The sequence below is a fragment of the Staurois parvus genome, unplaced genomic scaffold (genome assembly GCF_062004578.1).
Source record: "Staurois parvus isolate SC_StPar_1 unplaced genomic scaffold, SC_StPar_1.0 ptg000135l, whole genome shotgun sequence".
In the NCBI taxonomy this organism is placed as follows: domain Eukaryota; kingdom Metazoa; phylum Chordata; class Amphibia; order Anura; family Ranidae; genus Staurois; species Staurois parvus.
In genome coordinates, this window is record NW_028317931.1 from 2769205 (window position 1) to 2795116 (window position 25912).

At 44.4% G+C, this 25912-nt stretch overlaps 1 protein-coding gene across 1 annotated transcript in view; it reads left to right on the top strand.

Moving 5' to 3' along the window:
• The window catches only part of TTC12 (tetratricopeptide repeat domain 12), a 186269-nt gene extending 175696 nt beyond the window's left edge, over positions 1–10573 (top strand). Inside the window, 2 exon segments of the mRNA XM_089673107.1 lie at positions 128–353; positions 10504–10573. Of these exon segments, the coding sequence (XP_089529233.1) occupies positions 128–353; positions 10504–10573 (296 nt within the window).
• The last annotated feature ends 15339 nt before the right edge of the window (positions 10574–25912 follow it).

The following is a 25912-nucleotide window of genomic DNA, read 5'->3' on the forward strand; positions in this document are numbered from 1 at the left end:
TATATAAAGTTGTTGGTTTTTTTTTGTGGGATTTCATAAATCTGACTGATAGCAAAGTGCCTGTGGAAATTCATTTAAATTCTTGGCATTCATACAAACCGAATTCGATTTGTTTTTTTCCCCTAAGGATTCAGCACTTTGGTAAACCTGCTGCTATCCGAAGATGAAATCATTGTTGAGAATACAGCTCTTTGTTTGAGTTGTTGCTTTGATGTACTGGGATCAGCTTCCTCTCTCCTCCAGTCTGATATCCTGAAGCTTCTACTGACCCATGCTGGTGGTGATGCAAAGAGGTCCTCAGTGCAGCAGAATGCAGCCATAGCACTGGGGAAGCTATGCACTGCAGAGCCAATGTAAAAGGTGCTTCTAATATCTAGTAGACAAGAAAACAAATGTTTACAAAGCTGGTTTAGAAATGCAAATAATGCAGAACACTATTCTTATAGTTCAGTTACATTGTACAGCCACAGATTGGCTAAAGCTGAAGTCTGAGGAAACGTTAAAGCTAACTTTGCAGTGGGCTTCCCCTGCATTCACCTCTTTCCTCGTTCCTCAAATGCTCTGGGTTGTGGGTGTCCTCACTTACAATGCAGAACGGCTGTCAAATCAATCAAAGAGATGAGACTTCAGGGGACCAGAGAGAATGAAGCCTGTGGTAGCCATTCTCAGGCAGGGTTTTTCAAGAGATTGCTAGGGGTTCCTTGAGCTGTTGCTGATTGACCTCTAATGATAGTAACTAGAGATGAGCGAATCGAAGTAGCCGAAGTGGAATTCGAGTCGAATATCGGAAAAATTTCAAAAGAATCAAAATTTTTCCGAAAATGGCGGCGGACATGTGCGGCGACGGAGCGGGGATGTCTGGGAAGGCGCGCTGACCCATAATGCATTCCTCAATGACATGTGATCGCATCAGCCAATCAGCAGCCAGCCAGCCAGCACTGTGTAATGGTCGAGCTATAAATAGCGGCCATTTTGGAATTCTTCATTTGCCTGCAGTCATTGAACAGAGGCAGACCGCTCTGTATTAGGGACAGAGTTAGGGCCACAGAAACGATACTTGGGGACAGAGAAACGTTACTTAGGGACAGAGAACCATTACTCAGGGACACAGAATTGTTAGTGAGGGCCACAGAATCGTTACTTAGGGACAAAGAAACGCTAGTTAGGGCCACAGAATTCTTACTCAGGGACAGACAGAATTGTTACTGAGTGCCAGAGAATTGTTACTTAGGGCCACAGAAACGTTATTAGGGCCACAGAATTGTTACTCAGGGACAGACAGAATTGTTACTGAGTGCCAGAGAATTGTTACTTAGGGCCACAGAAACTTTAGTTAGGGCCACAGAATTGTTACTCAGGGACAGACACAGAATTGTTACTGAGGGCCACAGAACTGTTACTTAGGGCCACAGAAACGTTATTAGGGCCACAGAATTGTTACTCAGGGACAGACAGAATTGTTACTGAGTGCCAGAGAATTGTTACTTAGGGCCACAGAAACTTTAGTTAGGGCCACAGAATTGTTACTCAGGGACAGACACAGAATTGTTACTGAGGGCCACAGAACTGTTACTTAGGGCCACAGAAACTTTAGTTAGGGCCACAGAATTGTTACTCAGGGACAGACACAGAATTGTTACTGAGGGCCACAGAACTGTTACTTAGGGCCACAGAATTGTTACTCGCACAGACACAGAATTGTTACTCAGGGACACAGAATTGTTACTGAGGGCCACAGAACCGTTACTTAGGGCCACAGAATTGTTACTCGCACAGACACAGAATTGTTACACAGGGACACAGAATTGTTACTGAGGGCCACAGAACCGTTACTTAGGGCCACAGAATTGTTACTCAGGGACACAGAATTGTTACTGAGGGCCACAGAACTGTTACTTAGGGCCACAGAATTGTTACTCGCACAGACACAGAATTGTTACTCAGGGACACAGAACTGTTACTGAGGGCCACAGAACTGTTACTTAGGGCCACAGAATTGTTACTCGCACAGACACAGAATTGTTACACAGGGACACAGAATTGTTACTGAGAGCCACAGAACCGTTACTTAGGGCCACAGAATTGTTACTCAGGGACATAGAATTGTTACTGAGGGCCACAGAACTGTTACTTAGGGCCACAGAATTGTTACTCGCACAGACACAGAATTGTTACTCAGGGACACAGAATTGTTACTGAGGGCCACAGAACCGTTACTTAGGGTTACTGAGGGCCCCTATATACCGCCTCCTCATGCTGCTGCCAGGTCCAGAGTCTCTCATGGGTCCCTGTACGGCCTCCCATTGCTGCTGTCTCCATCGCCACACTCTGCCATGTGCCACTTTCAGGTCTCCTCACACACTGCTGGTGTGTAGAATTTTTTGACATAGGGTGCTGGCAGATTACGGGCCCCCTATAGCTGCTGCCAGGCCCCTAATCTGCCATGGGCCCCTATATACCGCCTCCTCATGCTGCTGCCAGGTCCAGGGTCTCTCATGGGTCCCTGTACGGCCTCCCATTGCTGCTGTCTCCATCGCCACACTCTGCCATGTGCCACTTTCAGGTCTCCTCACACTGCTGGTGTGTTGAATTTTTTGACATAGGGTGCTGGCAGATTACGGGCCTCCTATAGCTGCTACCAGGCCCCTAATCTGCCATGGGCCCCTATATACCGCCTCCTCATGCTGCTGCCAAGTCCAGAGTCTGTCATGGGTCCCTGTACGGCCTCCCATTGCTGCTGTCTCCATCGCCACACTCTGCCATGTGCCACTTTCAGGTCTCCTCACACACTGCTGGTGTGTTGAATTTTTTGACATAGGGTGCTGGCAGATTACGGGCCTCCTATAGCTGCTGCCAGGCCCCTAATCTGCCAAAGGCCTCTATATACCGCCTCCTCATGCTGCTGCCAAGTCCAGAGTCTGTCATGGGCCCCTATACCGCCTCCTCATGCTGCTGCCAGGTCCACAGTCTCTCATGCCATGTGCCACTTTCAGGTCTCCTCACACTGCTGGTGTGTTGAATTTTTTGACATAGGGTGCTGGCAGATTACGGGCCTCCCATAGCTGCTGCCAGGCCCCTAATCTGCCATGGGCCCCTATACCGACTCCTCATGCTGTGACGTTGCAACAAGGTGGAATTCAACCCTACATATGTTAGACCGCCTTTACGAACAGCAAAAGGCCATCACAGATTTCCTGATGTTAAAAGCGGATAAAGGTACTCCCTGTGTAACTTAGATGTCAGCCATTGGCAGCTCATGCGTGACACCTGCGCTTGCTCAGGCCCTTTGAGGAGGCCACGCTATTCGTGAGTCGGCAGGACTATGGGATGAACGACGTCATTCCTCTGTTGCACGTCCTGGAACAAATGCTGTTAACAATGGCTGGTCAGGGTGCGGTAGACGTGGCGCACAGATCTCAACGCCACATGACCCCTGTGGGGGCAGGACAGGAAGAAGAGGAGGAGGTAGAGGAGGACATTGGTGCTCAGGAATTATTGAGTGAAATGGGTGGTTTTTCCACTCAGCGGACAGGAGTGGAGGAGCAGGAGCATCTGGTAGAGGAGGAGGAAGAGGAGACAGAGGACCCAGACGCACCGTGGCAGTATGCTGTGGAGATGGAGGCAGGGAGTCCCTTGCATTCCTTGGCACAAATGGCCCATAGCATGCTCGCTTGCTTGCGTAGCGACAGCCGAATAATAACCATCAGACAGAGGGATGACTTTTGGCTGTCCACCTTGTTGGACCCTCGCTACCGTTCAAAAATGGTGGCCTTTTTCACACCTGCTGAGAGGGAGGCCAAAATAACGTACTATAAAAACCACCTATGTAGTCAGCTGGTCTCTGCCTGTCTGCGCCAACGTCCATCCTCAGACACTGTGGGCCCTGTGCGCTCGCGTTCCGCTGCCATGGCAGCAGGGGAGGGGTGGGGTGGTAGGAGCAGTGGCAGCTCCACCAGCAGCGGCTGCCTCAGTCTGCAGTCGATGATGAGTAGCTTTCTTCACCAGCGCAGTGAGGAAACTACTAACCAGCCGCAGCAGCAGCAGCAGCAGCATCAGGTGGACCTGGAGCAGGACCTCAAACAACAGGCTTAGGCCTACTTGGACAGCACCCTGCCAACCGAGGTAGACAATCCCCTTGACTACTGGGCAATGAAACTTGACCTTTGGCCCCAACTAGCTGAATTTGCCCTTGAAAGGCTGTTATGCCCGGCCAGTAGCGTGGCATCGGAGCGCGTGTTTAGTGTGGCAGGAGGTATTGCAACTCCGCGGAGGACACGACTGTCCACCCAAAGTGTGGAGAGACTCACGTTTGTGAAAATGAATCAGGCGTGGATTAGTCTGGATTTCAAACCACCAGTTCCTGACACAACTGACTAAATCCGCCATGAATCATGCCCCAAAAATGTGCCACTTTCAGGTCTCCTCACACTGCTGGTGTGTTCCATTTTTTGTCATAGGGTGCTGGCAGATTACGGGCCTCCCATAGCTGCTGCCAGGCCCCTAATCTGCCATGGGCCCCTATACCGCCTCCTCATGCTGCTGCCAAGTCCAGAGTCTCTCATGGGTCCCTGTACAGCCTCCCATTGCTGCTGTCTCCATCGCCACACTCTGCCATGTGCCACTTTCAGGTCTCCTCACACTGCTGGTGTGTTCCATTTTTTGTCATAGGGTGCTGGCAGATTACGGGCCTCCCATAGCTGCTGCCAGGCCCCTAATCTGCCAAAGGCCTCTATATACCGCCTCCTCATGCTGCTGCCAAGTCCAGAGTCTGTCATGGGCCCCTATACCGCCTCCTCATGCTGCTGCCAGGTCCACAGTCTCTCATGCCATGTGCCACTTTCAGGTCTCCTCACACTGCTGGTGTGTTGAATTTTTTGACATAGGGTGCTGGCAGATTACGGGCCTCCCATAGCTGCTGCCAGGCCCCTAATCTGCCATGGGCCCCTATACCGACTCCTCATGCTGTGACGTTGCAACAAGGTGGAATTCAACCCTACATATGTTAGACCGCCTTTACGAACAGCAAAAGGCCATCACAGATTTCCTGATGTTAAAAGCGGATAAAGGTACTCCCTGTGTAACTTAGATGTCAGCCATTGGCAGCTCATGCGTGACACCTGCGCTTGCTCAGGCCCTTTGAGGAGGCCACGCTATTCGTGAGTCGGCAGGACTATGGGATGAACGACGTCATTCCTCTGTTGCACGTCCTGGAACAAATGCTGTTAACAATGGCTGGTCAGGGTGCGGTAGACGTGGCGCACAGATCTCAACGCCACATGACCCCTGTGGGGGCAGGACAGGAAGAAGAGGAGGAGGTAGAGGAGGACATTGGTGCTCAGGAATTATTGAGTGAAATGGGTGGTTTTTCCACTCAGCGGACAGGAGTGGAGGAGCAGGAGCATCTGGTAGAGGAGGAGGAAGAGGAGACAGAGGACCCAGACGCACCGTGGCAGTATGCTGTGGAGATGGAGGCAGGGAGTCCCTTGCATTCCTTGGCACAAATGGCCCATAGCATGCTCGCTTGCTTGCGTAGCGACAGCCGAATAATAACCATCAGACAGAGGGATGACTTTTGGCTGTCCACCTTGTTGGACCCTCGCTACCGTTCAAAAATGGTGGCCTTTTTCACACCTGCTGAGAGGGAGGCCAAAATAACGTACTATAAAAACCACCTATGTAGTCAGCTGGTCTCTGCCTGTCTGCGCCAACGTCCATCCTCAGACACTGTGGGCCCTGTGCGCTCGCGTTCCGCTGCCATGGCAGCAGGGGAGGGGTGGGGTGGTAGGAGCAGTGGCAGCTCCACCAGCAGCGGCTGCCTCAGTCTGCAGTCGATGATGAGTAGCTTTCTTCACCAGCGCAGTGAGGAAACTACTAACCAGCCGCAGCAGCAGCAGCAGCAGCATCAGGTGGACCTGGAGCAGGACCTCAAACAACAGGCTTAGGCCTACTTGGACAGCACCCTGCCAACCGAGGTAGACAATCCCCTTGACTACTGGGCAATGAAACTTGACCTTTGGCCCCAACTAGCTGAATTTGCCCTTGAAAGGCTGTTATGCCCGGCCAGTAGCGTGGCATCGGAGCGCGTGTTTAGTGTGGCAGGAGGTATTGCAACTCCGCGGAGGACACGACTGTCCACCCAAAGTGTGGAGAGACTCACGTTTGTGAAAATGAATCAGGCGTGGATTAGTCTGGATTTCAAACCACCAGTTCCTGACACAACTGACTAAATCCGCCATGAATCATGCCCCAAAAATGTGCCACTTTCAGGTCTCCTCACACTGCTGGTGTGTTCCATTTTTTGTCATAGGGTGCTGGCAGATTACGGGCCTCCCATAGCTGCTGCCAGGCCCCTAATCTGCCATGGGCCCCTATACCGCCTCCTCATGCTGCTGCCAAGTCCAGAGTCTCTCATGGGTCCCTGTACAGCCTCCCATTGCTGCTGTCTCCATCGCCACACTCTGCCATGTGCCACTTTCAGGTCTCCTCACACTGCTGGTGTGTTCCATTTTTTGTCATAGGGTGCTGGCAGATTACGGGCCTCCCATAGCTGCTGCCAGGCCCCTAATCTGCCATGGGCCCCTATATACCGCCTCCTCATGCTGCTGCCAAGTCCAGAGTCTCTCATGGGTCCCTATATGGCCTCCCATTGCTGCTGTCTCCATCGCCACACTCTGCCATGTGCCACTTTCAGGTCTCCTCACACTGCTGGTGGGTTCCATTTTTTGTCATAGGGTGCTGGCAGATTACGGGCCTCCCATAGCTGCTGCCAGGCCCCTAATCTGCCATGGGCCCCCGTACCGACTCCTCATGCTGCTGCCAGGCCCGTAATCTGACATGGGCCCCTGTTGTCGCTTGTTGGCATATTCCGCTCGTTCAGATGCTCCTTCTCCTGCTACTCCTCTTCACGGATTCCGTCAGCAGTCTTTCTTGGAATCCGTTTCCAAGAGACAACAGTTTGCGAACACGCACCCGACGGTGCAGAAGCTGAACGTCCTCCTGTCCAAGTTGCTGCTGCCAGGCTCGTAATCTGTCATGCGCCCCTGTACCGCCTCCTCATGCTGCTGCCAGGTCCAGAGTGTGTCATGGGCCCCCGTACCGACTCCTCATGCTGCTGCCAGGCCCGTAATCTGTCATGGGCCCCTGTACCGCCTCCCCATGCTGCTGCCAGGTCCAGAGTGTGTCATGGGTCCCTGTACGGCCTCCCATTGCTGCTGCCAGGCCCGTAATCTGCCATGGGCCCCCGTACCGACTCCTCATGCTGCTGCCAGGCCCGTAATCTGTCATGGGCCCCTGTACCGCCTCCTCATGCTGCTGCCAGGTCCAGAGTGTGTCATGGGTCCCTGTACGGCCTCCCATTGCTGCTGTCTCTATCGCCACACTCTGCCATGTGCCACTTTCAGGTCTCCTCACACTGCTGGTGGTTTCCATTTTTGTCATAGGGTGCTGTATGGCCTCCCATTGCTGCTGCCTCCACCGCCACACTGTGGCTCCACACTCTGGTTTTGGCCCCGTGACTGCCCAATTGAGTGAAGTGTGCGGTGATTCTAAGATCGACGGCACTCATCTGCATGTCATACTGACTGACAGTATTATTTCTCTTCCCCAGCAGACTCCAAGGGCATTTAAATTAAAGGTACAGTGTTCTGCACTAATATTAAGTCTCTCTGAAGCCTAGAAACACCCTTTTTTAAGTTAAATTCACAGCGAATTTATTCGACTCGAATCGAATATTGTCCACGAATTCGCCGAATCAGTCGAATCGAATTTTTCATTTCTTCGCTCATCTCTAATAATAACCAAGAATACTGTAGACCTCTTGGAAAAAAGAAGGTACTATAGCAGATACACGTAATGTGAATAAAAATGTCTCCTTATTAATACAAAATGAAGAATGTACAAAATACCTGCAAAAGCCTTTATCAAAAACACAAATCTAGTACATCCACCAAAGGTTGTCAGTCATTAAAAACAAAGTCTGGACAGACTATATCTAAATAAGAAACAACACACTACTCAAATTAGGTCGTCACCAGGTCTATCCGGAATTTTCATGTGACCATATACTGGTATGGCTTTGTAGATCAGAGTGACAAACCTCATAGATTACCTTAAAGTCGCCCAGCCCATATCTGAACAAATAATGGTGTCAAGATAGTTACCAATGGCAATTCAATAAATCCATAGATGAATCAAAAATTGTGGGCATATAGTATCTGTTGAGCATAAGAACTATAGTATCTGTTGAGCATAAGAACTGGCTGTTAGCTGAAAAAAACTGAAGTGGGAGATAGCCAAGCAAGGTGTATTTCTGGACTTCACGGTCCCTGGATGCTGAATTCACAGTGTTAAGCTACAGGCATCACTTGTGTAGCTGATTGACAAGTGTGTTGGCATTTCATTCTAAGTTAAGGACCATAATTAGCAAGATAGTCCGTTTATAAAACATACCAGTGGCATTAACATATTTGCACTTGTATTGCCTGCAAGTAGATGTAGATTATTTACTCCTCAGACTTTACAGACTTGCGTTCTTGCTAGTAAAGTCCAATATACACCCATTTAAATGCATCAGCAAAGCATACAGTTAGCAGAGGTCACAGTCATAGGAGGAGCTTGGAGCACCTTGCACATTTTAATCCAACAGGTAACTGCAGCAGCATGGTACTCAGAGAGCAGGAGGAGCAAAGGGGATGTGTAGACTGTAGGCCATATCATGCTCCAGTCTAGTGTACAGGTAGCTACTACAGCAATGTTATTAATAGCAGATAAGGTGAACATTAGTTTTTGAGCTTACTGTGTCCATTTGAGTCGCTCCAGGTAAGGACCGGCATTGACATCTCCTCAATAGGCTTTACTGACGTCTCCAGCCACTATGACAGATCCACACATGCGCAGTAGAATCCAGAGGCTTGTATATAGAGAGTAGTACAAGCGCCTAAGTAAAAAAAGCAACAAGCTGCTATGCACAGAAAAGGTACCAATGACCCTAGGAGAAGGCAATATATATATAAAGTGCAGCGCTCAATAATAAAATCAATGAAAAGAAATTAGATCCTTAATGAATCAGTAATAAATATATGCATAAAAGTTCAAAAAACAAAGGAAAGTCCAGCAAATCTAAATAAGGATAATACCCATCAGGAATACATAGGGGGACCCCTAGTGGAAGAGGATCATCTACCTCAGACCAAGCAGAGGGAGGACCACCCACTATCAGAGGACATCTGGATGATTTATATACAAAGTGCATTTATTATGCGCGTCCGGTGAGTGCGCATTGCTTTATCACTATCACACAGATACTGGACATCCAAGTCACCTTGAGCACTTATATCCTTATATAGATTTGCTGGACTCTCCTTTGTTTTTTGAACTTTTATGCATATATTTATTACTGATTCATTAAGGATTAATTTCTTTTCATTGATTTTATTATCGAGCGCTGCACTTTATATATATATATATATATATATTGCAGAATCCAGAGGCTGCTTGCTGCTAACACCACTTGGCAGAGTCAGCAGCATGACATCAGTGATCCTTTTGGCTAACTGTAATGGTGACATTCTGACCACTACCTTACGGGGGCATTCTTAACACTGCCAACCAGTGTAATAGACATTTTTCCCAGGGACCCCCAATTAATTGGCTTTGCTAGGCTTCCCCAAGACCTGAAAATCATTTTAAGGGTTCCTCAGTGGTAACAAGGTTGAGAATGGCTACTGTATGTAGCATCCTTACATGTAAAAAAAAAATACCAGTTTTTACAATGGCTCACAAATGGATGGGAGGCTATTTAAGTGAGTTTGTCTTATGACTTGATAGTCTGGTCTGCCATATCTGGATAGATGGCTTCTGCATCATGCACAGGACTATAGTATTATTAATATTATAGTTGCATAGTCTGGCTGAAAAGAGACAAAAGTCCATCCAGTTCAACCATTAAAAAAAAAAGTTGTAATCCTATACCCACAGTTGATCCAGAGGAAGGTAAAAAAAAATGTATATAGCACCTACAGTTTGCTCAGCGCTTTACAATATAACAGGAGACAATACAGCAACAATACAGTTCAATACAAGAGGGTTAGGAGGGCCTGATCCTTGGAGCTTACAATCGTACTGAAACCTAAGCAAATGTGTATGTTATTTTGCTTATATTTTCCACATTTGCACGCGGAGTACTGATGGCATTATAGATTTAAGCAGCTAAATGTGTCTGATAATGTAAAGTACCTCTGCATTGGACACAGTCATGTAAATTCTCTATTATATAGTACAGGATAATACTAGTAAGTCAGGTATGTATTTTCAACAAAGCAACCATCTCCTATTTCAAGGACAAATCATGTAATTCTAAAAAGCTACATTTTATATTGTACCTATAGCTTTGTATAAATGGTTTTACATAAGCTGAGCCTAGGATGCTTCCAATAGAATGTGTTCTGTCAGTAAAATGGTAAAACTTACATGAAACAGAAAAAGAGTGTTTTTTTATTTTGTCAGGTACCTGACACAACTTCGGGAACTTCATGGAGTTGAAATTCTCAACTCTTGTATGAAATACATCAAATAATTAAACTCCTGTACTGGGTACCAAGATAGTCTTAGTAGATAGATAGACTCTTCTACAGTACCGTATTTTCCGGCGTATAAGACGACATTTTAACCCCTGGAAATCGTCTACAAAGTCGGGGGTCGTCTTATACGCCGGGTGCTGTGCTGAAACCTTACCGTACTTCCGGGTTGACGCTACTGCGCATGTCTTCGGCAGCAGTAGACGATCGCGGATCACCATAGCTCGCAGAACTGCATGAGACGTCGGATGCAGCAGTGCTTGATTGAGCTTGACTGAAACTGTGATATGCAGAGAAGGGATACACAGTGATTCTGCGCATGTCACAGTTTCAGTCACGATCAATCGAGCACTGAACGGCTGCATCCGACGTCTCATGCAGTTCTGCGAGGAATGGCGATCAGTGATCGTCTACTGCTGCCGAAGACGTGCAGAAGTGTCAGCTCGGAAGTACCGGTATGGTACTGCTGCATCCGACCTTGTCCCCTTAACTTCTATGAGATACGGTAATTAATTATTAATATTATAATGTCTGTGGCAGTTCTGTGCAATTTATGTAATGTATCTTGGAGACAGGCAGGGCTGGGCAGGCAGGGAGAGCTGACCCACCCAATCCAAGCAGGCTTTGTATGCAGTGTGCACAGTGTGCACAGAAAATACTGGTACATTGCTTGCCGTGATTGGTTGGAAGAGGGGGGTAGTCTTATACGGCGAGTATAGCCCAAACCCTATATTTTAACAGGAAAAGTAGGGGGGTCGTCTTATACGCCCAGTCGTCTTATACGCCGGAAAATACGGTAAATATAAAAGAAAAAAGCTGAACAGAAAAATTGTGCACATTGTTGAAGTTTGTCTTGTAGTAAGTGCTTGGTTTTCCATATTTGTTATTTTATTTTCTATTGGCATAACTTGTGGAAAAATTTTTCTTTTTCTTATAGACATATTATATAACAGATATTATGTATAATTTTGTTTATTTCAATATGGGGAAATATATTTATAAAGGTTCTTCAAAAATATATGTACCAATAAAGGATCATTTTTCAAGTTGTTTTTTTATGATTTTAGGCTTAAACATTGTAACTACAGAACATACAACTGTGATGGAGTTCATGAGTTCCGCAGTATAAAGTATACCTACTGTTCCCTTTGTTTACAACTTGCATGCTTCCAGGGCAGCAATATTAATTACAGTGCAAAACAGGGTTTATATTTTTTTCATCTGTTCCATTTTATATTACTTGAGCCAGTATTAGACTTGCAATCATTATTTCTTCATTAGGAAACTTCCCATTTAAGAGGGACTCTGTCTAAACAAAATCATTTTAAAGTTTCTAATGGAAAAGCTATTTGGATGTGTTAACATAACATAATAACAAGTTTTTAAAACTAGGGTTAAATTAGCATACATATTTTCTTACTGCATGTAGCACCCTCCTAGTCAGCTAGGGGAAGCTAGACTCCAATTGTTGGCAAGGAGGGCTGAGTAGCAGCCTGGGTGTGATAGCTAGCAGGGGTCAAATTATGTTCAGAGCTGAGAGGCTCTGCAGACCAGCCCTCTGGAATTTCCCCCTGCTCTAGTACTTTGGAGAAAGGTCTAGAAGCAGTGGGTGGATCTGAGGAGTGGCTAATCTGTACTTTTAGAGGATCCTGGCCAATTCCCAACAGAAAGCTTGGCAAGTGGCCAAGACAACCTTTAAGAGTGAAAGATCCTGCTCAGCAGAAGCGTTCAGGGGGAAGATGAGAGGCTGGAGAGAGGAGCTTGGGAGGGGGCCAGATGGAGAGGGGCTCACCTATAGTGAAGCTCGGTTTGTCAGTTCCATTGAGCATCCCGTACACCCCTTACCCTATCCAAGTTGAAATCCCCTAATAAAATCCAAAAAAACAAGTTCAAGGACTGGTTACTGACTCCTGAATGCAAGTCGGTGTGAATATACAAGTTGCTTGGCTGTGCAGAACTAAAGACGGACCGAAAACGTCAGCAACTCCTAAAGGTGTAGTGCTACATGCATAATTTAAATAACATTTCTTATCTACCTGTCCTCCATTCAGGGTCACATTTAATTGATAGAAGCAGTAGTACAGCTCATGCGAATGGAGGAGCTTGGTGGAAAAGGTCTATCACTGCTCCCTCAGTTCTTTGAACCTCCACCGGACTGGAAGATAAGTGCGGCATGTGTGTGTGTGTGGGGGGGGGGGGATGTAATAGGATTAACATTTCAAGGAAAGCATAAGCCAGCAGCAGAAGGGACAGATCGGATTACTAGTATGTTATTTTCCATGTGCTGATTTTCTTTTATGCTTTAAGAGTTCAGAGTCCAGCCATGTATTCATGTGCAACTTCTAAAGCTCTCAAAACCTGTTGTTGGGCTGTTCTTAACCACTTGCCCTCGGGATCATTTACCCCCCCCCCCTTCCTGACCAGGCCATTTTTTGCGATACTGCTCTGAATTATCTTAACTGGCAATTGCGCAGTCATGCAACACTGTACCTATAAATTAAATGTATGTCCTTTTTTCCCCACAAATAGAGCTTTCTTTTGGTGGTATTTGATTAGCTCTGCAGCTTTTACTTTTTGCGTTATAAACAAAAAAAGACCGACAATTTTGGAAAACAAAATATATATATTATTTATTTTCTACTATAAAACATATCCAATTAAAAAATAAAAAAATCTAATTTCTTTATAAATTTAGGCCAAAATGTATTCTGCTACAATTTTTGGTAAAAAAATCTCAAAAAAGCATATATTAATTGCGCAAAAGCATCTACAAACTATGGGACATATACTGGATTGTGAAATTTTAATTTTATACTAGTAATGGTGGCGTTCAGCGACTTATAGTGGGACTGCAATATTGAGGAGGACATTTTTACACTAACTGACACTCTCTGGGAACTAGTGACACTAATACAGTGATCAGTGCTAAAAATATACACTGATGTACTAATGACACTGGTTGGGAAGGGGTTAACATCTAGGGTGATCAAAGGGTTATGTGTATGCCTAGCTATGTGCTTGGTGTACACTAGGTGGTGCTGGAACAAGAGGAAGTGATGGATCGTGTTCCCAGCTCTGCAGGGATCACTCCCTCCTGTCATAACATAGGTACAGCTCTATTCTTCCTCCCTGCCCAACGATCTGTGAGTCCCGGTGATCTCAGAGATCAGCTTCTGATGTGAAAGTTTTGGATAGAGTAGAGAAGGATTAGAATGGTTGTCAGGTTTCTATTGCTGTCTGTGCCCCCGTTAAGGAGATTCACCCTCTCTAATTGCCCTGTTTACCATTATCATTGAAAGTTAAAGTCAAAGAAAATCCCACATTTTAAGTTGTTCCCAGAAAAGTAATAGAGGGGAAATATTCCAATGGGGACACTAGTTTTGATGACCTGGGGGACCCCAGAGAATTCCTTTAATTTGTAGGGATTTACTTCCTGTTTGGTTATGCGACAGGAGGGATAGGAAGTGAAGGGAAATCTATGCAATGGGACACAGATGGTAAAAAAAAAAAGAAAACTGACAGGAGTTATAACCCTCCCTTGCTCTATCCAAAATTAGAAAAAAAAAAAGGTTTACCTATAGTTCTACTTTAAGTGATTATGAATAAAAGTGAATGGCCGAACACACCTCTGTTCAGTTCGTGGCCACGTTATTTTATTACGACATGCAGTATTTTAGTAGTGAAAACATGCAGTAATGTTTCGGCTGTCAGCAGGATTCCCCATTGACAGATGAATGTAAAAAGAATTGCAGGCAATTAAGAATTTAGCAAAAAAAAATGGCATGGGGTCCCATCCCCATCCATACCAAGACCTTCGGTGCAGGTATGGATTTTGAGGGGAACCTCCACACCAACATTTTTTTAAAAATGCAGTGGGGTCCCCCAAAATCCATACCAGACCCTTATCTGAGCATGCAGCACGGCAGGTCAGGAAAAGGAGGGGGGAAATGAGCAACCCCCCTGAACCATACCAGGCCACATGCCATCAACATGGGGAGGTGCTTTGGGGATAGGGGGGCTTCTGGCCTGTGGCTGTTGGGGTCTATGGGGGTGACTTTAACAAGGGTGCCCCCAGATCCTGCCCCCCTTTATTTAAAAAAAAAAAGACCAAAAAATGGTTCTATTGTAATCCATTGTCAATCACGGTGTCCAACGTTATCACACCGACACCAAAAAGAAAAAGAAAACCCGATGCCCGCAGACTCGTGTACACCCACCGGGCACTTGCCGCATCTGAAGTTTGCCAGTCAGATGTAAACAATTGAGCACAGCTAGCAGTGGTCTACCCAATTGTGCTGTGATTGGCCAAAGCATTGCACCTGACCTGCGGTCAGATGCATTGCTTTGGCCAATCACAATGCACTGTCAGGGCACAGTCTATTGTGGGGTGTGGTGGGCGAACAGTCCGACGAATGCTCTAAATGTTTGTGAGTTTGCAGAACACACAAACACCTGATATTCGAGTCAAACGTATGTTCAACTCAAACACCAAGCACATACCTAATGATTAACACCAACCCTAATAAACTATTATCATTTGAATGGGAAATATTCCTGATTTCATTTTTCTTACCAGCACAATATTTTTATTTTTATAATCCTTGCAGAATTTGTAACCCTGGGATGTGATACAGTCGGGATGTACACTGTGCATAAAGTACAAATGAGTCCTAGGTGACCTTTGTGCTATAGACCAGGTCATAAAAATAAAGAATTCTGCCTTGGAATGTATACATGTGCCTGGAAAGAAACACACTCAGAGGGAATAGGAAAAAAGACCTACATTAACCATTTCTGGAAGGCTTCTGGAATTCAATATATTAGTCTACTAAATATAGAAGACCTCTTTAATCATTCACATCTAGACAAGTAGTACAATATGGAATGTGAGGCAGTGGCAATATACCATCTAAAAGGGGAAAGTCAGCAGTGCATCTTTATAAGGTATGAACATATACTGTATATGTGCAGCCTTCATCTCTTTGAATGAATGTCTTGCTTAAAGTACACGATGTAGTAATGTTCTATAACAGGCTTATTTCTACAGATTTCTTACAATAATAGACCATGTGATAACAAATGTCTAAAGGAATTTTCTTGTCCATTTAATTAGGCAGTCACTTTGTTCCCTATCCTACCCCACAGAATGGAAGACGCTTCTAGTTATGTGTGTAAGAATAGAGCTCAGAGAGTAAGTCATACCCTGAGATGTCAAATATATCAAATCATGCCAACTAGTTAAGTCATTAAAATACAACCTATTACTTTGTTGTGCAATATCAGGAGTATTATAACTCTACGTGCTTGATGTGATCTCATTTATAATGTACACTGCTCAAAAAAATGTGTGGGTTTGTTCAAAAACAATAAAAGGCATCTGACAAAAAAAAATCCATTGTGAAGAGGCACCATCGATCCAAATCAACAATACAATCAATAGCCCTATTATACACTACTAAAAATTAAAGGAATACTTTCTATTCAGAGTATAGCATCAAGTCAATTAAACTCTTGGGATATTGTTCTGGTCAGTTGAGTAGCAGAGGGGGTTGTTAATCAGTTTCAGCTTTTTTGGTGTTATTGAAATTAACAACAGGTGCACTAGATGGGCAACAATGAGACAAGCCTCAAAACAGGAATGGTTTTACAGGTGAAGGCCACTGACATTTTTTCCCTACTCATCTTTTCTGACTGTTTTTCACTAGTTTTGCATTTGGCTAGGGTCATTGTCATTACTGATACTTGGATCCTACAGAGGTTTCACAGGCAGGCCAACTCCTCCAGGATGGCACATCAATGCATGCCATTGCCAGAAGGTTTGCTGTGTCTCCCAGCACAGTCTCAAGAGCGTGGAGGAGATTCCAGGAGACAGGCAGTTACTCTGAGCTGGACAGGGCCATAGAAGGTCATTAACCCATCAGTAGGACCGTGTGAATGTCTCTGACCAAACAATCAGAAACAGACTTCATGAGGGTGGCTTGAGGGCCTGACATCCTCTAGTGGGACTTGTGCTCACTGCCTGGCACCATAGAGCTCAATTGGCATTTGCCACTGAACACCAGAATTGGCAGGTCCTCCACTGGCACCCTGTGCTTTTCACAGATGAGAGCATGTTCACCCTGAGCACATGTGACAGACGTGAAAGGGTCTGGAGGAGCTGTGGAGAACATTATGCTGCCAGTAACCTCATTCAGCATGACCATTTTGGTGGTGGGTCAGTGATGGTCTGGGGAGGCATATCCATGGAGGGACACACAGACCTCTACAGGCTAGACAATGGCACCCTGACTGTCATTAGGTATTGGGATGAAATCCTTGGAACCATTGTCAGACCCTACGCTGGTGCAGTGGGTCCTGGGTTATTCCTGGTGCACGACAATGCCCGGCCTCATGTGGGAAAAGTATGCAGGTAGTTGTGGAGGATAAAGGAATTGATACCATTGAATGGCCCATGCTTGCCTGACCTAAATCCAATAGAACATCTCTGGGATATCATGTTTCGGTCCATCCAACACCACTAGGTTGGAACTCAGATTGTCCAGGAGCTCAGTGATGCCCTGGTCCAGATCCTCAATGAAATACCCCAGGACACCATCCGTCATCTCATTATGCGCATACCCCGATGTTGTCAGGTATGCATACAAGCACGAGGGGGCCATACAAACTACTGAGTACCATTTTGAGTTGCTGCAATGAAATTTGGACTAGCCTGCTGCATCATTTTTTTACTTTGATTTTCGGGGGGGCTTTGAATTCAGTCCTCTGTAGGTTGATACTTTTCATTTCCATCAAACGATGTTGCATCCTTACATTCCTCACACATTACCCAGTCCATATCAGTAAAAATATCCAGCATTTTTCTGAGCAGTGTATAATAAATAGCTAACAGGTGGTGGACACCTGGCCATCACACCTAAATGAGCAGTTGTGTATTTTGTTCTTGTGCTTCCCTAGACAGCACTAAACCCTCCCCCCTCAGAAACGCACACATACACACAGAATCTTAATGAGAGAAAGAGAGAGAGAGATGTTCTTCCAGCACTCACCTCCCGGAGATATGGTCAGTAAAGCCCAGTGTCGTCCTTCTGTGGGAACAAGAGTCAGGCTCTACCTAGAAGGCGCCCCTTGATGACGTTGGTGTGACAAAACCGGTTGGGCGTAGCCTACTCGATGTGGACTTTAGAGAGCCTTGCTGTTCTGTTCTGTGCTGTATGGGAGAGATCCGCGGTGAGCAGTAACTGTATCTCAACCCTTTTTTGCGATTGAAGCTGGTGTCTGTTGGACACCTTGTTTGTGAGTTTCCTTATACCTTTTTTTATTAAAGAGATAAATAAAAAAAATGTATTGCACCATTATGTTCTCTTTTTTGTCCCTGAGTGTACTGCATGCTCTCATGGAGGTATGAGAGAGTGGAGAAGTTCATCATAAGAGCTTGGGCTGCAAAGTTGTTTGTCTGTGATTATTATTATCTGGAAGTATCTGAAACATCACCATATCTATTTGGACATCGGGTTCATTGCTCCCAGAGCACAAGCGCTGTTGCTGGTTTATAATCTGACCAGCCATTAGCTCTGGTGAGTTCATTTAATCTCCTTTGGTGGTGGATTTTTCACAATTGGTTCAAGTCACTGAAGATATATATATATTTTTTCGACACTAATTTATGTTTGGACACTATAATTATTTATTTATTTAAAACACTAATGTTTTTTGGATGATGATATACACTTTTGTATAAGTTTGTTATTAGCGCATACCTTTTAATTAGGATTATTGTTGCCAAAATTTATTTTGGGTGGGATATGCTGCTGACATTTTGGTGTTTTTTGTAAGTGGCACTTTTTTCTTTTTTAATTTGGTACACCCTCAAGCAGCCTGTAGCCTCTCGCAGTTCTCATGGCAGAGCTTAGGCAGTGCCTCACCTGGACCCCATCCTCTGTCGCCTGCCACGTCTGTCCCTTCTTCCGGTGGAGGTCCCAATGGCACCCAAGGCAAATGCCTTGTTTTCCTTGTGGCAAATGCGCCCCTGTATATGAGTGTACATTCTTTTTTCAAACCATGGGCTCTATTATGGAGTGCCCCTTTGTAGCTTTTATAGCCATCACTCTTCTGGAAAGGCTTTACACTGTATTTTTAAGATTGTCTATGGGAATTTGTGCCCTTTCAGCTAAAAGTGCATCTGTTAAGACAAATACTGATGTAGGACAAGAAGACCTGGCTTGCAGTTGACTTTTAAATTTATCCCAAAGATACGATTTAGATTTGAGGTCAGTGGTCTATGCAGGCTTCTCGTGTTTCTCTACACTAAGCTAGTCGAACCATATCTTTATGGACTTGTCTTTATGCACAGTCATGCTGGAACAGAAAAGGATCTTTCCCAAACTGTTGCATCAAAGTTAGAAGCATGCAATTGTCAATGTAACTGTAACAATAATGACGCCTGTTGCTAGAAATGCCTGAACTCAGTCATTTAGAGAAATATCTGCCTACGTTTGACATTTCAGCAGGTGTGATGGTCAGTTGTCCACAAATGTTTGACCATGTAGGTCCAGGTTTCACAACCAGGGTTCCTCCAGAGGTTGCTAAGGGTTCCTTGAGCAATAAGCGATTCTGCTCCTTAGATGAGTAACAACTGACACTAATGATCTTTTTACCTATCTGTAAGGGGGGATTATTTCCAATGATCACAAATGCAGGGAGAATTCTTCCCACTGACCATCACACTAATGTACTGGAATAAAGGCTATAGGATATATTATGTTTTTGTTTTTAGTTTCAAATGGAACTTCAGTCCAACAGATAAATATGTGGTTAACATACATACAGTATATGCTGACTGTTTTAACCACCAAAGGATTACTAGCCACCCTTCTAACCTATAGCCCTCTGCCATATTACACAGCCAGGAAAATCACTATACTACTTGTTTTAATATCATATCCCTGCTTATTGGACAGAAGTAGTGATGTTTGTTCATTGTCATGTGAGGGAAATTTGTTTTTCTCGAATGTTTTTATGCTTACAAACTATACAAAAATGTTTTTAAAACATTACCGTGCATTTAAAAAAAAAAAGTTATTTATATCAAGCTGCCCTCTTTCACATGCATGTTTAACCAATTTATTACCAACCTGTAATTCGTCTTCATTACCAGGCCATTTTTCGTTTTTTAGTGCTGTGATACTTTGACATTTACTTGTTCATGCAACACTGTACCCAAATTAGACATAGATATATTTGAGAGCTTTTTTTGGCAGTCCCTTAAGCATCGCCCTACACAGAGATTTTCCAGCTCACAGGACAACAATTAAGTGCCAGCAGATTGACAGTGATGGTATCCATTATCCCGCAGTTAACCTTTTGCACATAAGCATTAGCTGCCACTATATGTTTAAATGAAACATTCGCCGTCCACAGTACCTGCCGCAACAGTTCTGACCTTTAGGACTCGTCTGTGACACTCACTGCTACACAGACAGACAGGTAAAATAATTTATAATATATTAGTATTCAATAGGAAAGGATTCTTTAAAGTGATACTAAAGGTTCTTTTTAAATAACAAACGTTATACTTACCTGATCCGTGTAGTGGTTTTGCACAGAGCAGTCCTGATCCTCCTCTTCTCGAATCCCCCATCGGCGCTTCTGGCTCCTCTCCCTTCACCAGTGCCCCCAACAGCCACTTGCTATGGGGGCACTGGTGCGTGCTCGCTCCTGAGCCCCACTTTATGCATCTATAAGAATTCATGAAGGCAAACAACCTTCAGCCTTCAGAGACACTTTAAGTTCTTATTTAGAGAATCATCTTAGGAACTTTTAAATATAGTTTCAAACAAAGAAAAGGCATTACAATATTGACAATAACATCAAAATAAAAGTAAAATAAATGTTTACATTAAAACGACTTAACACAGTTTTCTTGGTCTTTGGTTCTGACAGAGTCCAATTCATTGCATCATAGGCCTGATTCTGACAGAGTCACTGGCTCTTGGAGATAAGGAGAAACACAGGGGGGCAGCATTAAAAACACTTTAAAAATGATTTACCAAAAAGACAACGGGCAACTTATATTGTAGTTAATTCAAGTGGTTATTTATAATAATCCATGGTCAAGCATGGAGGGGTCTCCCAAAGAGTGCTTGTGGGAAAGCAACACCAGTATAGTGGAGCAACTGTAACGGGAACACCAAGAAGTGGCTGAATGTCGCGGTAACCAGTGTGCAAAGCAAGATGGCGCTGGATCGCAACTGATGTTAGCAGGAAGACGGAAGACATGCTGCCATGGATGGGGGCAGTAACACATTTCAAAGCTTCCGCCTCCTCCTTCTGACATTTAAGTGACACGTGACATATACAAAGAAAAAAAATACAATTTAGATTGTTGTCCGCTACATGACATTTCCTGGCTGCTTTGTTATCATTGTAAACAAAGCACTTGGGGATTCTCTTCATCTATACCACATTCTCATTCTAGATGTGTGTCTGGTGTGGATTGCAAGTGGGACCCATGAAAAAAATGCATGGGTTATGCCTAATAATACACACTAGACTTTTATTTCTGCTGAGGTAAAAAAAATCATGGATTCTTCCCCAATATCAGATCTATACCAAATCCTTCAAGTTTGTTATGGATTTTAAGTGGGAACCCCACAAGAAAAGGATGTGGTTCCCTCAAAATCTATACTAGATCATTATTTGATCAACTAGCCTAGCTGGCCAGGGAGGGGGCAGAATGTGTGTAACAGGGCACATATTATTATTATTATTATACAGTATTTATATAGCGCCAACAGTTTGCTCAGCGCTGTACATTACAATGGGAGACAGTACACGAGACAGTACAGTAACAATACGATTCAATACACTAAGGATTCGAGGGCCCTGCTCCTTAGAGATTACAATCTAGGAGGGAGGGGATAGTGGTACAGGAGGAAATAGCTGTGGGGGATGGAGTGGTAGGAAGGGTGGAGGAGATCGGCAATTAGCTGAGGGCGGGGTAGGCTTCCCTGAAGAGATTGGTTTTCAGGGTGAGGAGAGTAGGTGATAGACTGATGGATTGGGGTAGAGAGTTCCACAGGATGGGGGAAGCCCCGGAGAAGTCCTGGAGACGGGCATGGGACGAGGAGACCAGGGAACTAGAGAGAAGGAGGTCTTGTGAGGAGCGGAGAGTACGTTTTGGGTGGTATTTGGATATGAGATCGGTGATGTAGTTTGGGGCAGTGTTATGAACAGCTTTGTAAGTCAATGTTAGCATTTTGAATTTTATCCGTTGGGCAATCAGAAGCCAGTGGAGGAATTGGCAGAGGGGGGTGGCGGATACGGAGTGGTTAGTAAGGTGGATGAGTCTGGCTGCAGTATTCAGGATAGACTGAAGCGGGGATAGCCTGTGGTGAGGTAAGCCGATGAGGAGGGAGTTACAGTAGTCAAGTCGTGATATAATAAGGGAGTGAATGAGTTAAGGAGGTCATCAGATATTCACCCCCCCATGTGACTGAGAAAGGGGTACATAGTACTCCTGGTTAACTCATTCACAGATAAAAGTTGAAAAGTATATAAACACATCACAGATTTGAAAAAGACTGTTATTAATATAAAAAAAGAAATCCCCCAAAACTCCCACTGTGCAAATTCATGTCCCACTATAAAAGTTAATTCTCAGTCACATCATACAGAAATGTAGATCCAGAACATCATGATGAATGATGATACTGATGACTGAAGCAAAATATCGACCAGCCAACATGTTCTCACCCAATAGACTGCTCACCATGAATGACAGCTCCCCAATCTGCAGCTAAATGTAAATTAAGGGGCAGGGATCTCAGCTGACGTCATGGACTATATATGGTGATGATCATATTTGGTCAGTAATGTCAGCCGGGATCCCCAGCCCCTATGTTTACCTTCAGATATTGGCTGGGGAAATGTCATTCAAGGAGAGGAGTTCATTGGTAGAGGATGTGTCGGCATTGGGATGAATTGATTAATGATGGATTTCCACAACTGGACATTTTTTTTTTTAATAATAAAGAACTTTTTGAAACATGTGATGTGCTTATTTATATTGTACTTTTTGAGGGGAATGGTAACCAGTGGTACTATGTACCTCCTACTCATTCACATAGGATGCATGTATCTGTGGTCCACTTATTTTAAAAGGGGCTTTCAGAATATAAGTACCTTCCCCCTGACAGACCCCCACATCCTTGGCCAAGTGGAAGCATAGGGAAAACATGGGAATAAGATGCTTTGTCAGGGGTTCCCCCCTGGAATGTACTATTCCTGTGTTGAGACATGTGGCCAGGTATGGTTCAGGGGGCTGCGTGTTCACTCTTTCAACCTTACTGGCTAGCCAAGTTACATCCTTGGATAATGGTTTGGCATGAATTTTAGTAGGGACCCCACACTTTTTTTTACATAAGGGACCTAGTAATTGTTATGAGGGCCATTCAAACCAGGACCTTTAATTGTACAGGTATAAAAAAAGGAGGCTATCAGGCGGTACTGCATGCAGTAGTAAATAGCAAGTGTGTCCTATTACTGATGGATGGCGCACATGTCACGGGCCAGTCCAGAGACCGTTAATCAAGATGGCAGACAACAGTGTTAGTGCGTACATGGAGCAGTGTGTGGTGATGAAGTTTCTTGTGAATGGAGGCATAAAACCAACAAATGTCTACAGAAGACTTCAAGCACAGTACGGTGATGAGACGATCCTGGCCATTGTGATTCTCAGCCCACAGCAGTCATTCCTGTGAACATTCAGTGTGTGGAATGCCTGATCCTGGATAATTGACACATAACCTGTCATGAAATTGCACAAGAGACAAATGATTATTGTGGGAATGGTGAACACAATAATTCACGAATGTCCTAGGACGATTCAGGCGTACTGACAAATCTTTCTGTCCTGAAGCTTTCCAGGCATTACCGTATTTTCCGGCGTATAAGACGAACCCCTACTTTTCCTGTTAAAATATAGTGTTTGGGCTATACTCGCCGTATAAGACTACCCCTCTTCCAATGCACACCAGTGGGAAGAATCATGCCCCATCATTGGTGTCAGTGGGAGGAATAGTGTCACATCATTGGTATTAGTGGGAGGAATAGTGCCCCATCATTGGTATTAGTGGGAGGAATAGTGCCCCATCATTGGTGTCAGTGGGAGGAAGAGTGTCCCATAATTGGTATTAGTGGGAGGAATAGTGTCCCAACATTGGTGTCAGTGGGGGAAGGAATAGTGTTCCATCATTGGTGTCAGTGGGGGGTGGAATAGTGCCCCATTGTTGTTGTCAGTGGGGGGAGGAGGAATAGTGCCCCATCGTTGGTGTCAGTGGGGGGGGAGGAATAGTGCCCCATCGTTGGTGTCAGTGGGGGGGAGGAATAGTGCCCCATCGTTGGTGTCAGTGGGGGGGAGGAATAGTGCCCCATCGTTGGTGTCAGTGGGAGGAATAATGCCCCATCATTGGTATCAGTGACACTTCCTGAGCTACAGTTCTGGCGGCCAATCACCGGTGAGGAGGCGGAGCCGAGCAGCCGCACGGACATCCAGTGGCCGAACTGAATGAAGGAGCAGTCGCGCTTCCTGGACTGGATCGTCGTGGGACTGGAGCCAGGTAAGAAACAGCAGCCCCTGCCCACCCCTGTACTTAGTGTCCCTTCCGTTGGAAGGGGGGGGGCGGCGGCACCGTGCCGCCCCCCATAAAAAGTGTCAGCATGCCATATACCGGCGTATAAGATGACCCCCGACTTTTGAGAAGATTTTCAAGGGGTAAAAAGTCATCTTATACGCCGGAAAATACGGTAGTTAAATGCTGGGACAAAAGTATAAATGTAGCAGGGGAGCATGTCAAAAAATAAATACAAAATAAATGAATAACACGTGTGTGTTCCAAGAGAGAATCTGGGAAGAGGGCGCTGAGCTGAGAAATGTTTTTTTTTTAACCCTGGAAACAGTGTGACTGGTACCAGAGGACTGGACTAGGATCTCCTCCCATCGATGTTTCCCTACAGATGGGCTGGGAAAGAACTGAGTCACATGACAGCTGTATATTGATTATGATAAAAGGTGAATTTGTGGTGAAAGTTGTATTCTGAACGAGGCATTAACAGCCGCATTCCATCAAGTTGAACCTCAAAGTCCATTGTGGGACCAAAAGTGCAGTTAGACCAAACATAATATTATGTGAGGTCACACTGCTGGAGGTGAGCGGACATCCGGTGGTGGAATTATGCACTCTTGTATTTGAAGCACTTGGTGATCACAGGAGGAAGGGAGCACCATAAAGAAGAAAATTTTTTGGACTATTTATTACAATTTAAATGATCTTCTTTAACACATTTGTATTGAGGTTGTTTTTAGTCTGCACTGGTTTAAATAAATAAATACAGTTTCCACGCTTTACAATGTTTTCTTTTATTATATAAACTCAAAAGTCCCGGTTTGACTTGGACGACCCTCGTACAACAGTTATAATTATTTAATTAGATCTGGTAAAAAGTTCCAATATGATGAATCTGTCAAGTTGCTTATGAGCATTTATATGTGTTCAATATTACAGTTTTTGATTATTTTTCCCCTTCTAAATAAAACCATAATAAACCTGCTGTATTTATATCTACCATTTGGTCCACGCGTCTGTGTGCTACGTGCAAATGTTTCATTTTGAAAGAAAGGAACGGTCTAGTAAAGAAAATGTTTTAATGAATATTTAACTGTATAAATTGGTTAGTATTATGTTTATAAATATCCATGGAGTTCAGCTTAAACACATGTGCATGTGTTAAGTTATGGAATGGATCATGCGTAACAAATGTATGTAGAATATGTAATTTGCAAATGTCTGTGGAGCATTTTATTTTGACCGAAAGCTGTTAACAATCCAATAATTCTTAGTATAGAAAAAATTATAAATCAACTTTAATAACATTCCAGAAGAAATATACTCTAAGACTGTTCACATTTTATGAGATAACACTCCTATTTTTTTATGGCTTTTTTGTGTTATTTTCTCCATTGGTTCCTTATCAGATCATTCCCTTCTTTGAGGGCTTCTGTATAGTTGCCATGCAACCTTTGTTCCCATGGCTTCATTATAATAGATCTTTGTATCCCTCCTTCATCATAATCATGTTTCAATTGTCCCCAGAACTGTAACATAATACATCAGTATATTATCATTCGGGGCACGATACACAACCAACAATACATAGCTATTACACCTAGCATTCAAGATGCATGTAAAATGTTCTGCTTAAATAGATCTGAGTGAAGGGATTTTTGAGCTCATTAAAATGTGCATTTTAATTCAAAAACCAATAACGAGTATATAATATAC